Source organism: Ostrea edulis, chromosome 4 (assembly GCF_947568905.1).
Source record: "Ostrea edulis chromosome 4, xbOstEdul1.1, whole genome shotgun sequence".
Lineage (NCBI taxonomy): Eukaryota > Metazoa > Mollusca > Bivalvia > Ostreida > Ostreidae > Ostrea > Ostrea edulis.
Genome location: NC_079167.1, coordinates 1126602 through 1141570, shown reverse-complemented (window position 1 = coordinate 1141570; position 14969 = coordinate 1126602). Strand labels below are relative to the sequence as shown.

At 35.9% G+C, this 14969-nt stretch overlaps 1 protein-coding gene and 1 long non-coding RNA gene across 5 annotated transcripts in view; one reads left to right on the top strand and one right to left on the bottom strand.

Moving 5' to 3' along the window:
- LOC125668850 (uncharacterized) overlaps positions 1-14969 on the top strand; it is a 95266-nt gene that overhangs the window by 43135 nt on the left and 37162 nt on the right. For all 4 annotated transcript variants that reach the window (XM_056161557.1, XM_056161559.1, XM_056161558.1 and 1 more), the window contains one exon: positions 13289-13384. In XM_056161557.1, coding sequence (XP_056017532.1) covers positions 13289-13384 — 96 coding nt within the window. The remainder of the gene's footprint in view (positions 1-13288; positions 13385-14969) is intronic.
- On the bottom strand, positions 6181-8506 carry LOC130053904 (uncharacterized). The gene is made up of 2 exons (XR_008802137.1): positions 6709-8506; positions 6181-6481 (listed from the first exon to the last, which is right to left on the bottom strand). It is a non-coding gene; the product is annotated as an uncharacterized LOC130053904 (long non-coding RNA).

Genomic DNA, 14969 nt, shown 5'->3' with positions numbered 1-14969 from the left:
CGTATGGGGCTTTAATGAATATTTGAAGGTATGTTTAGACACAAGTATAGTAGGAAAATATGTTAAGAATTTTTTGATATTAAATATATGAAACAGCAACTCAAGAATACAACGATATAAGGCCTCAACCGTGCGCAACTTTTTGTGCACCGTAAATCGAAGGTTTTTATAAGGGGTAGCTCTCTGTTATGTCAAAATATTTTTTCAGAGAGCTACAGTTCTGCAGCTAAGGTGAAGATAACGAGCAGTGATCAATGTCGCAAATCCCTTAAGCAATACAAAATAGATAGTTGAGCAAATATGGACCCTTGGCCACACCAGAGGCGGGATCAGGTGCATAGGAGGAGTAAGCATCCCCTGTCCACCGGTCACACCCGCCGTGAGCCCTATATCTTGATCAGGTAAACAGAGTTAAATAAATAAATGCTTATTCAGTATATACATAGTTACATACATAAATACCAAGGATAACCTATAAAAGCTTGAAAGCTTATTTCCAATGGGGTCCTTTGAATCATGGATGTTTGCGTTAGGGGGTCATTTATGTGGGAGGAAACCGGAGTATCCGGAGGAAACCCACGTGTCCGAGTGAGCGACTGCCATACCCTCTCACATTCAACCACTGCCGATTATGGGGATCGAACTCGGGTCGCAGCAGTGAGAAGTGAGAGCGCTACCCGGATTAGCCGTAGTCAAAATCAGTGTGCCACGAACGGTCTAACAATCGGTATGAAACACGTCTGACAGCATGTGACCCAGTGATAGGTTGTATTGGCAAACTAGATCGTTATAAAGACCATAGAATTTGCGAAATGCTGACTTTAAATGAGACAGTTGAAACCCCTGTACCATCAACTTGTTTGTCAGTAGCTTGCCTCGATTTCAAAACTGACCATAAGCAGATCAAGCTCTTGCATATCGAATCAGTTGAGAGATATAAACACCATATGCAGGTGATGATGGAATATTACTACATAAATATGGGAAGCTGACGATGAAGAGGCTGAAATCATCCCATTTGTCATAAAGTTGAGTTGCTAGTTGGCAGTTAATAACTACTTTTAATAAAATATCTAAGTACAGTCAAAACTGCCATAGCGACCCACTGTATTAAGCGACTCACTGTCGTATGTGACCTTTTTTCCATTCTCCGTTGGACGGTCTCTTAATACAGGTTTGACTGTATGAAGCATATATGGCATAACTCCTTTTTGGGCTTAAAGGGGCCCCCGAGTACAATTATTTCTGCCCTAGTGATTTTTGAGTCGGCTCGCGAAGAGAGATGCTCCTTGCTATCAACGGCGTGCGGATTCATCGCGTATCACAAACTCTCTGTTTATTCTTACACCTACAGAAAATAAATCCTGTGCACAAAGATCTTCAAAAATTGTTCATTTGCTTTTTGAACATATTTATCAAGTTTTGAAGACATATCATACATGTATGTTGACATTCTTATAACAATGTAATTTAATTCATCGCGCATCACAAACTCTGTTTATTCTTACACCGACAGCAAATAAATCCTGTGCACAAAGATCTTCAAAAATTGTTCATTTGCTTTTTGAACAGCTTCATTAAGTTTTGAAGACATATCATACATGTATGTTGACATTCTTATAACAATGTAATTTAAATGAGTCCCCTCAATACGTTTAAAGAAACTAAACATAGTGTGCATGAATACATGATGTAAGCAGCAAGCGATTGTACGTGTGTATAAATATATCAACTACAAAAATAGATTCGTAAACATGAAACAAATAACTTGTAAGTAAATATTTCTTAGTGAAGAAAGTAATATCTCGCTTTCTTAGGTTGGAAAAGCATAGTAAATATTTGAAAATGTACGACCGATCATACTCCCCGTCGAGGCCTCTTCGAAAGTGTGTCAAAGCATGAACCATGTGACTATTTCTGCGGGAATCTAACGGTGTGAGACGCACATTCAATTTGTTATGTTTTTGTTCTACAGTCAGATATAGAATCACATTTACGGTGATTTACCGTATTTTGCCGAATATATTTTAATACGCATCCCCTTTTGCCAAGTTTTGGGGCCTGTAAATTGTGGAAATACCTTTGTTCGTGTGTACAATCGCATTTGACTTCACGAGAAATCTTTGTGGAAATAATGCAGGTTCTCAAAAAAGCATGCACTTGAATTTGTATACAGTGCAACAAATTTGTTTTTTAAGAAAACGGCAATCTTGTCCTTATACACACTATGAACATAGCAGTATTTTCCGGGAAATAATGTTAATTTCAGCAAAGCACGAGAGTTCGTAGCAATAAAGTTTTAACAGACTCGATAATTTCTTTGTTTAAAGTTCACATATATATATCAATTAAATAGCCGATGCGAGTGTTCAATGTTTTGTAATCAAAACATCACCCAAGCTTCAAAAAATGACTTACCAAGGTGCGATTTAACGACCCCCCCTCGGTAATTATAAACATATTAATAATCAAAGCCAGTAATTTAATTGGTACTAAATGAAGAATTCAAACATAACCCTCTAAAATTTCGCCGCATTTAGATGGGTAAGTACATCACTCATTTACTGCAAAAGGAAAGTTAAAACTCAAAAGTAATCGCATATTCCCAGACCCATGGAAAACGTGCAACATGCAGAAATCTGACAAAATCAAGTGACAAAGGACGTGTACACAAAACATGTGCTAGTCACGGTATCATAATATCATGGCAGTTTTAAAAATTGCACGATGATAAATTTTAATTGGCTGTTTCATAATGATTAGTTACAGGGTGTAAAATAATTTTTTAAAAAACAATTTTACGCTTTTAGATAGGTAAACAACGCGGCGAAAAATTATAAGTGCACATTACATTGACTAAAACAAAATGAGTCAAAAACCTTCAGTGGTATGTAGTATGTGTCCCTTCACATAAAAAGATTTAAAAAGTGTGTATTATGATTATATTTGGTTAAATATGAGTGTAAATTAATAAACATATTCCGATTGTAGTTTTTTCTAGAATTATGGAAGCCCATTAATGTCATTGTTATATAGTCAGTATTTACGTTTTTCTGAAGTACGGAAACCCATTTCAGCCATATTTCTAAATTCATGTGACTATATGAGATTCTGTAAACAATTATTTATGCCCCCTTTCAAAGAAGAAAAGGAGGGGGGGGGGGGGGGGGATTGCTTTGCACTTGTCGGTCGGCAGACAACATTTTCACTTAATATCTTGGGAACCATTCACCGTTATGATATTTCAAATGTTGGTTGGTTATGAGTAGAAGAGGACCCCTATTGATTTCTAGGTCAAAAGGTGAAAAGTCAGTCCACTCTGGACATAGGAATATACTGTCCATTCAATATCTTGAGGACCCTTTGCTTGACAGACATCAAACTTGGTACACTGGTACATCCTAAGGAGTAGATGACCCCTTATGATTGTAAGGTCATGTGGTTAAAGGTCAAGGGTCAAAATGGACATAGGAATATACTATCTACTCAATATCGTGAGAACCCTTTGCTTGACAGACATCAAACTTGGAACACTGGTACATCTTAAGAAGTAGATGACCCCTATTGATTTTAAGGTCACATGGTTAAAGATCAAGAGTCAAACTGGACATAGTAATATATTGTCTCCTATATTTCAAGAATCAGTAGCTTGACTGACACCAAACTTGGTACACTGGTACATCTTATGGAATAGATGACTCCTATCTATTTTAGGTCAAAGGCCAAGGGTCAGTCCATTCTGGACATAGGAAGATATTGTCCACTTAACATCTTGACTTGCATTAGTTTGGTACTATTATCAATTAAATGATGCATGTGTATAACCGTTTACAATTCTGCACCACGTTGGGAGTGGGGGTATTGTTGTATGTTTGTATTGTTTTACAAACATTTCTTGTTTTCTTTATTGTTTTGATGGCAGCATTTTTTGACTAGTTGATGAATAAACTCTCAAAATATGCACGGATAGTCAGTACAGTAAAAACAATGATGTTTCTTACAGATGTCAACTGCATAGTCATTATAACATTGACTAAAGTTTAAGGATATGCGGGACGATGATCACGTGATGGTTGCAAATTTATTATAAATTTAGAACCGGACGCAGCGTAGTTAAGCTTCCAGAGAAAAATCACAATACTGTACAGACACACTATACGACGTCATAATAAAAAAAAGTACGTCTCGACATTGTATTGCGGGGGATTTTGTTGTAATTTGCTACCGCTGTCAAGTGTTTTGTGTAAATCTGTTGATTGAATTCTTGTCAAATGATAATTTTCATTTTATTTCATAGTGATTACAAGTCTCCTTTTCATATATATACATTGCATATATTATATACATGCATAGTATGCGCCACAATAATTTTGATGGTATAGCGTACAAGTCACCGAAATCGCTCCTACATGCACATGCAATTTGCATCTCTAGGCATTTACAAAAAGAAAGTCAACCGTCTGTAAACAATGACTCAGTGCAAGTGTGAGATGATCGTTTGTTGATATTTACTATAGTAGTGTGAAATTAGAACTGGACACACATTTCTCCGAATCTTGCTTGGGATACGTACAAACTATTCAGGTGCTTTTATAATCGATCCTTGTTTGCGAAAAATACCCAATACCCCCACCCCACCACCCCCCACCCCACCCCACCCCCCACCCCACCCCCATGACGACAATCGTTACTTTTGGTCAAATGTTAACGTCCATACTAGGAATGTTTAATTTTTGCAAGCATTTTCATGTAAATATAAGTGCGCTTTATCTCTGAAACTATTTCATATTCCAAATTATTTTTACTAACTTTACGAAACACTGCTGCGGAAATGGTAACTAATTAAAAAAAAATATGACATACGTCGGAATTTATGCGAGAAGCAGATGTGTGAAAATGAAAAAGGTGCAAAGTCACAACATGCGAGATCCATAAATACCTTGAAAAATAGCATGGAGACAATCGAGTCAAGCGACACTAGCTACCATGGCTGCGGAAATGCTGTTGATCTAGTAAAGGAAGTAGTAACTCATATTGACGTTAACTAGATCTAACCTGTGGTTTGAAAGAAGACGTATTGTTTAGAGCTAGACTAGACGTTTTGTTCGAAGCCATGTTTAAACTGGCAACTCTCGGTACACCACCACCGAGAATAATGGGGCGGGACTTAATTTGATGTCACTGATAAGACTGAGCCATGCATTATTTTTAGAGAGTGCAGTGTTCTAATTTCACACACACAGAAATCCCCTAACACAGCTACAGTGAATAGGGCTATAACAGATAACGTGCAGATGTGTAACAATCCCAACACAAAAATGGTACAATCACATTGTAAACAAACTGGACAAAGGAGTATTTTGATGTAAGATATGATTAGTCTTCAATAGTCACTCATAAGTTTCTTATGTATGTTACTGGTTGTTGTAAATTTGTGAAATCCATGAGGAAAATATTTTTGTTTTGAAGTCGTGTGTTTTGGGTTTTCTGACAGGAATTCCAGTTTGACGTCTAGGGTTAGCAGCATCTTCTAGATATTTTATTGAAGTTGAAGGTTGATCCACATTTTCATTCCAGTCTAAGAGTGACAAATTTATTCTGAGCTGATAGGTATTTTTTCCAAAGACAATTCTTTTGACATGGTATTGCAAAAGAAAATTGTTAAAAGATTCAACATAGTGAGTGTCCGAACAAAATCGAAATTCCTTTGCTTTCTTGTAAACAGTTAGGCTCTTCAAAAATTTGATCAAAATTTGTTCAGCTTCCTTTTCAGTAATCAAATATTTGGAAGGCTCATATGGACTTAAATCTTCTCGAACTTGTCTGCATCTTGCATTTTCAAAACAAGAGGTGTGGTCTCCTTGATAGTGCTTGACTAAATTCAAAATGCTTTTTCTTAGTTTGGTGGTATTTCCTTGACAATTCTTCATACACCAAAAAACATGGGTTTTTATTGACCCTGCTTTGTCAGACACATACATGCCAACTTTTAAAAATCCCCATGGGGGATTTTGCGCGCGACGACCTTTTTTCAAAGCTCAAAATTCACGACATTTTAGCATGAAAATAAATATTTGTCCTTTCAAATAAAATATCAATCAAATCATTGTTAATGTATCATATATTAACACAACATCAAATGTGTTTGACCATTAACTATATAAAAAAAACTTTGAAAGATATACATTAATATTTTATTAAAATCATCTATTCAGCAAAAAATCTTCTCCAACAAGTCACATACATAATATCAAATAATATTTAAGGTTGCATCCTTTTACACCATACAATAAACATTGGCCGGTCTATATATCAAAATTTAAATTAAAGCACATGCATTTAGGTACGACTGCAAAGGCGATCTTGCTTGTCTGTAAACATGGGCTTGCAGAGACTGGTGGAATAATCTGCATTGCAACCAAAAAAGGAGTGATCTGCCCTGCTATGAAGTTTGCGAACAAAACCTTTGCACCCATGACATCTGAAATAATTACCAGGAAAAAAAAAACACATCAAAATATTCCGTTTTACTTGTAAATTAAGGCTACTTGCTAAATAAAAAATTCAGTACAGACTTGTGCGAATTACGCATCACAAAGTATATTTAATGAATACTACACTATATAGACTATATAATACATCGCTATAGACGGATAGATTTGGATAGCCTATATTATTATAGTTGGAAAAAATATATACTTGACGTACCTTATTGCAAATTTTGGATGCTGTCAGCGAGAGGCGGAATGTCCGATTGTTTGGTGGTGACACTAGCATCGTTGTCATTCACGTTTGTGTAAAGGATAGGTCAATTTGAAATCCGTCTTCCCGATTAATTACTATCAAAACATGCTTCGTACTGTCCAATAAACACCCCGACACAGGCAGACCAACCCGACACCATGCGACACAGGTAAACAGCAATGGCTGACTATTGTCCCGATTTCTGATTGGCCAGTTCAGAAATGACGCGGGATTTCCAATTCTGGTCACGAGATTTCACAATTATCCCGCTTTCAAACTCGTGTTCAATCGTGAAATCAGAAATTTTGGTCGGAAAAAATTTCAAATCGGGATTTTAGGGTAATTTTGCTTTCCCGATCGGGAAAGCGGGATCGGAGGGTAAAATCGGGAAGATCCCGCCTAAATCGGGAAAGTTGGCATGTATGCAGACAGCTCTGGATGCCAAGTTTTTGCCTTTTGTAATTTTTTTGGCTTGTTTTGCTAAACTTTTTGTCATATGCCATGTATCCAAAGCATTTTCTGTAGGTTTCCGTTCTTCATTAAAAAAATTTGATACGGAATTATTCCTGTCATGTGCATGGTATTTGATAGGGCAGTCTTGGTCATCAAAGTACTCGTAAACCTTTTTAACACCAATTAGCTCATGTCGTTGTGATGAGGGGTCATCCATTTTACTAATAGTTTGAATACTTAGTACTTTATGTGTTCTGTCTCCCAGGCATACAACATCAGAAAAACGAGCATTTTTCCTCCAACAGTGCCTAGCATCAGTCACAATACCAATGCCATCATGTATTTCTTCCTCTGTTTCTACTGTGGCTGCAGTGGCTGCTATTTCTTCCAAAAGTGCTTCCTCAATAGATTTTTTGGCCTCCGCATCTACAATATTGCTGTATTCCTCCTGGAGAGTTTTAAGATATTTTTCCCCAAGTTCACCAAAATTAGCTGCATCACAAAAATTTTGGTACTGGTTCGGAAGTATTCCACATGAAAAATAACCATGACTGAGTCAAATATTTGCTAGAAATTTTCCATTGTTGAGATGTGGCGATGACACCCATGTTAATTCATGTGGAATATTCTCACATGCGCATTTCAAAGTTCCTTGACAAACATGCTGCAACATATTATCAAATGTAAAGGTAATTGGTTCTCTGCATTTGTCATGATGAGATTGAACTAAGTCAATCAGGTTTTGGATGGAAGATTCTGCACATACACACAATTTTTCCTGTTGTGCACTGTCTTGGTTGATGTACTGATATGAAGATGGCTCAGGTCTGCCTTCATTCTGTTTATCTCCATTATTTTCACCTGGCATACATGATGAAATGAAATAATCCATGACTCTGTGAAGTAATTCAAATGATGACACTTTGTTATAATTTCCCTCCCCCATATATGATTTAATTGAGTCCATTTTGTTCTGTAAGGATATTTTGTCATCTTCATCTTTGTAATAATATTCTATTCTCCCTCGTTTGAGTTCAGTCCGTTGTTTCTTTTTTTTTTGATTTCTTTCTCTCTGCTTTTCTGGATCGTCAGATGGATATTTTCTCCTCTGAGGTTGTATAGGTTGTCTTATTCTCTCCATGATTTTCACTATAGTAATGTGTATTTGTGGGTTTATGTGTTACTAGCAAAACAATGAAAATGGTACATAAATTTGGGCTCATTTCCTCTACAAGTTATCTAAGTGCTGATTGATTAATAGTATCGCTGACATTTTAATTAGGACATTGAAATGAAACAGGGCTGTGGAATGCTGTGTCTGAGGGCTGCATAAAATTGATAGGTCACACTTTTCAGGACTCTCTCTCTCTCTCTCTCTCTCTCTCTCCTCCCCCCCCCCCCCCCCCCCCCCCCCCCCCCCCCCGCATTCTTCCAAAAGGAAGGAAAATGGCAACAGCAGAAATTAAACAGCAAGTTACTTTAGAGCTAACAGCACTGTTTGATTTTAATAATTGGGAATTGATTGTTGTTTCTGAAAAAAACAATTCCTGTCCCTATCACAAAATTGAGGATGTCTGAAACAGCAAGTTCAAGTAGTTCCAGAATGGAATGTGGTACCTGTATTGGACAGACAGGGGGACAAGAGGACAGTGATGGACATGATGCTGGTGGTGATGGAGATGGACATAATGATGGTAATGATGGAGACGGAGATAGTGAGCAGGAACTTGGAGAAGAACAGTGCAAATTTTGTCTGTGTAGCCCATGTATTACACAAAACAGACAGGCCTGGCTTGGACATGGCCAGAATGCCAGACCTGGAAATAATTTAATTAGAAAGGAGAAATACAAAAAAATTTTGGAAACTACTGACACTAGAGGCACATGGCAGCATCCAATATACATCCGACGTAAACGCCATGCCTTATCAAGGCACAATGAACATGATGTGTGGACACTTCGTGAAATCATGCCATCCTGTGTCCTTGACCTTGTTCGGTCCCTTTATCCAAATCCAGAGGGAGTACCTTATATGGAACACAAATGGAATTAATCGATATAATTAAAATATTTTTTTTAAATGATCATAAGTGCTCAATAATGCATTGCACTGTGATGCACTGTGAGAAACTTCAGACTTGTGTGTAATGCATGATGTGTTATCATGACCAGCTGGACATCAAATCTTAATTAACAATTTCAATTTGTCTGGAAGTGATCTATTTTTAATTCATTAACTGGATTTAGGGTTTAAACTCGGTTCAAATTATAAAGTAAGTTTTGACATTATCATTTTGCAATTCTGTTGTTGTAAATATACAATTATATATTTTAGAGTATTTTCTAAAAATATCAATGACATTAAAACATTAATTAAATGAAAGAAAACTAAGTTATCTTTGGGTTTTCAATTATATGAAATGCTATGCTAATACAAATGTGTATATTTGAATCAAGGGGATTTCCAACTTCTGTTTACCTTGTACAGATGAACTTTGACATGTCAATCAAATCTGAATTTGAATTCGCCTCAGATTTTTCACAGCAATAATTGCTGTTAATTGGGCATTTTATTGGCCAAAGGATGCATCAATTTATTCACAGTTGTTGTCTCCAACAGCTGGACAAAATTAGTCTGGATACATTAGCAATAAACTATGCAATTCACAGAAATGTGTCCCTCGGGATTCTATGACTGAATTCAAAATTCCCACTTCCATTGTGGGAGATCTCGCAGGTTCTCGCTATTTATATGAGAGTTGCCAGTTTAATATATACATGTATATTTAAAATAAAAATGAATTTGTTTCCATTAATTCAATTTTTGTTCCATAATTATGAAAATTCTAAATATTTCAATAGGTTCAAAACAAATATAGTTTCTAACAATGTATTCCAAAACAGGCACGAGGAATTAGGCTGCCCACCCCCACCCCCCGTCTTTGATAATGAGCTTTTTTTTTTTTTAATTTTGTTGTGCAAATAAATTGAGACTGCCCCATCCCCCATTACTTTTTACAGTAGTTGTACATGAAAAGAATATAAACTTGAAAGTAATTAATAACAAATATTTCGCCAAGCCTAACTCCAAGTGAACATTTCAATGTATAACTTCAAGGACGCCTACTTCAAAATCAAGATTAGCTTCACCCCTTCATATTTCTACAGGAAGTTGGGTATATGAATAGCTTTTAATTGCAGTGTTTGCAAAAACATTCATTGACAAGTTTTTGAGCAGTGCTTCATTTAGTATCTGGACTACCCTCTTTTTGAGTACCAATTTCCACCCCAAATCCTTAAATTTTCCCAATTTCTTATTATATGGTTATGTTTAAGCATTTTATTATTATATATTTTATATTTTACATACATTCTAAAAATTATTGTAAAAGATATAGATAAAAAATTCCATCAAATTGTTTTTTTTTTTTAATTGAAAATCAGAATAATCTTGTAAAATTCACAATTTTCGAAAAGGGGGGTAATTCAAAGCTTATTATCTCCCTTGTATACCTAGAAAGTGACCATGAAATTTATACACATTGTACAGGACATCCTGATGGTGCTTCATGAAAAAAAGAAAAAATATTCATTGACGAGTTATTTTTGGCCACATCGTCCCGCATGTCCTTAAGCTCAAGGAATTGATTTGCTAAACTTTTTTGTTGGATGGTATCTTCTTACAACCACTGTGGTGCTTATTTGAGGGTTTTATGTTGTGATATAAAGTACTATATGACTACATAATAATTTTCCTCCAATTCTTAGCATTTGTACATCATGGATTGTTTAACACAATCATCAGTTAGCAATGACTCTTTACATCCATGTTGGATATGTACATGTGATTTAAATGGCAGTGGTCTTGACTTAGTAAAATTTAGTCACCTTACACAGGCATGATGCATTAAAGTATAAATCCTGCTAAAAGAAACTTGCATATGCGGCTTCACACACACGATGTTCGTCATCCTTCATTACTACTACTTGCTCCTTCAAGATTACCCATTCCTGTTGACAATGAAGAGCGAGTCGACTCTCAGGCCCTTCAGGCCTTTGATTATTTAATTTGTATCATTGATGAGTTGTACTTTGGGCATTTTATTAGAAAATAAGAATTGCCTTTGCCCGTACAGTATTGTGTAGGGGTCGACTCAAAGTATCGACAACCTTTATTTTGGGACCTAATGGGATTTTCTCCTATGATAAAGAACTTTTTAATATTTTTCATATTTTTGTCCTAGCATTTTCAATCTTTTCAATATATGTGAAAGTCTTGGACATATTTGACAATATAATGAAATAAAATCAATGCGTCACCGTTTAGAAAGACCAAGGGACCATCTCAAAGTTTCCTCCCTGCGACATTTTTGGCTCTCATAAAACACTTTTAGGCAAAATTGCGAAGATGAAACCCTAATAATTTTGTTTCAAACTGAATTCCTCAATTCATAGGAAATTACCAAATCCATCAAAATAATCTTTTAGGCATGTACTTATCATGGTAGAAAATGAAATCAGAAGATTGATTAGGGAACATTTCAAAGTTTTCACTTGAGAATCTACAAGTTATAACTACTATATATATTAATAGCAATGATATATTGATGCTTGAGTCAATTGTTTCTTTGATAAGATAATGTCATGCTTAAAGACTTGTAATTTTGTAGTGACTGATAAAATAATTAAATATCATTGTGTTAGGGTTCCAAGGGAGTATCTCAACATTTCCTTTTCAACCAACATTTTTAGGTCACCTGAGGCAATCAGGTGACTTATTGCTATTGGTCTGTATCTGTTGTCGTCCGTCATGCAATGTCCCCTTAACAACTTCTTCCCAAAAACTACTAGGCCAGTCTTGACCAAATTTGATATGTAGCATCTGTAGGTGAAGGAGACCGGAAATTGTCAATTTCATGAACCCCCCACCCAACGCTAAGGGGCCTTGATTTTGGGGTAAAAACTGTAAAATTGATGTATTTCTTTTAAAATCTGCCCAAAATTGACCAATTTTCAAAAATCTTTTATACAAATGCACATGTTTGAGAAAAACTAAATGCATACTTTTGAGGGCAGTGAAGTTTTAAGAACACATCTTGTTTCATACTGTTGCTGAACATTAGAATTTAGCTTAGATATTGAGAACAGAATTTTTTCCCCTAGATTTCATAGCTCTTGGGAGTAGTGATACCTTTTCAGTGTCACCTAGTACTCAGGTGACCGATAAGGCCTGTGTGCCTCTTGTTTAAAGTTTATGTATTTTGCTCTTTTCTCATTTTAAGATGGGCATACATGTATATATTTACAAGACAAATTTCTCATACTAACGAAGTTTCGTAGTTACTAACTACACAGAGCATAATTGTTACAATTTCCAGTTGCTTTACACAAAGCACATATTCTAATAAATAACGATGTTTCCTTGGTCACAGTATTTCTAAATTATGTTCTCAAAATTTCTGTCTCATTATCAAGTGTAAACAAGTCATAGATTTTATCTATTATAGTCGGATTATATAACAAAAACAAAGCACAAGTGGAGGGTTAATATTGACCAATTAAAAATTATCTATCTACCCCATGAGGAAATGCAGGCGATGCTTTACTTATATAAACACCCTACGAGGAAACGCCAATCTGCTTAGAACCAGATCCTGAGATCCGCTTACTTAGATCGCTACACTAGTGTAATGATCTAAGTGAGCGGATCTCAGGATCTGGTTTTAATCAGATTGGAGGAAACGCAAGCGATGTTTTACCTATAGAAACACCCTATCAGGAAACATAGGTGTTGTTTTACTTATATAAACACCCCACCAGGAAACACAAGCTATGTTTTACCTTTATAAAAACCCCACCAGGAAACACAAGCTATGTTTTACCTATAGAAACACCCCATCAGGAAACATAGGTGTTGTTTTACCTTTATAAACACCCCACCAGGAAACGCACTGGTAATTGGCAGGTATACATTGTGTAAATGTCATCCTTGTAAAATTTTATTTCAGCATATGAATATTAAAGAAAAAGTATGATGGAATGAGTATGTCATGTACATATTAACGTCATTATAAAAACATTTTCCTTTTAGCAATATTCAGCTGATCTTGTCCAATACAAGTTTGACAACTTTGGTGGATTCAAGATTGACAAAGTTGAAAAAGAAATCAAAAGAGGAAAAAGATTGGTAAGTCATCTTAAGGAAGTTGGCTGTTGAGCTTTTGAGCACAACTGCCCAGGATGCTACAACTAAGTATTTAGTGGTTCAATACTGATCCCATTGGTGCAAACATATTACACATCTATATCCAGCAATCTCTACCCAGAGTTATCGTTCCTTACAACATTCACAAATACCTCTGTCAACGTCTCGAGGGTTTTACAAGCTTTTTGTAAAGTGGCACATATAATATGCTCAAATGAAGTATGGTTTCGACTTCAGTTACAAAAATATACGTAAATGAATAAGTACTGAGCAGATGTCAAGTCTTTTTGTGACACAAGAAGCATTGAATTGGGTTGAAACACGGATATTGGGTAGTTCCATTGCACCAGGCCTATACATAGGTACATGAAGAATGCATAGTAATGGGGAAAAAACTACAAATAGTTGCTTGCCCTACATTTTCCCAATATTTCATAAAGTAGTTCTTAGTTTTATTAGCTGTAAAAAAAGTAGATTTACATGTGGAATAACATTGCTTATTTTGAGACGTTGACAGAGGTACATGTATTTGTGAGTGTAAGGAATAATAACTCTGGGTAGAGATTGTCAATCCAGGTGAAAATTTTTGTGTCAATTCAAATTTTTAAAGGGTTTGACAGGGACTGTATTTTTTGGCGGAAGGATTGATTAATCAAAAAGTTCTAAATCTGCATGATATTACAGTTTCTGTTTCATCCAATACATCTTTTATTTTTATACTTCTATATGTGTATCCTGCAGTTTTATGATTAATCCCCTAACGACAAAGTCGAAGGGGACTTTAGGTTTGCGCTCCGTCCATCTATCAGTCTGGCAAATCAGTTTTCTGGACTTTTTTAGGTCACCTGAGTAAACTCGAGTGACCTATTGCAATTGGTTGTCATCGTCTGTCATGCATTAACAATTGAATATTTTAAACTTCTTGATAACTACCAGTCCAATTCTTTTCAAATTTGGTATGAAACGTCTTTGGGACAAGGGGGTCATAAATTGTAAATTTCAGGACTCCAGCACCCCTGGGGCCTTAGAGGCGGGGCAAAAACTGCCCAAAATTGACCAATTTTCAAAAATCTTCTTCTCAAGAACAGTACATGTGTAAGAAAAACTAAATGCATGATGATGTAGAGCAGGAAGGCCTCTACCAAAAATGTAAATTTCATGATCCCCGGGGTAGGGGTTCTGACCCCAGGGCAGGGCCAAACTTTCTATATAGTGTTTATATGTAAAACACTTAAATTACATCTTCTTTAGTGCTATTGATACTATATTGAAACTATATGGATATTTAGAAAGACCAGGTTGTCTTTTACTACCAAAATTGTAAATTTGATGATCCCAGGGGTAGGGGTTTTGGTATCAGGATGGGGTCAAAATGGTCAGTTATTAAATGTGTGAACAATTTTTAAGTTCTTCTTGATAAGGCCAATTCAACTTAAGTAGTAGATTATCATCCAGGGTCACCAAAAAGTATTGGGCAGGTGGGAGGATTTGTTTTATTTTTGTTTTAATTTGCCCTGACCCGATCATTTTTCTGCACTTGGAAATTTTAAAATTGTCCTTTGGGTGT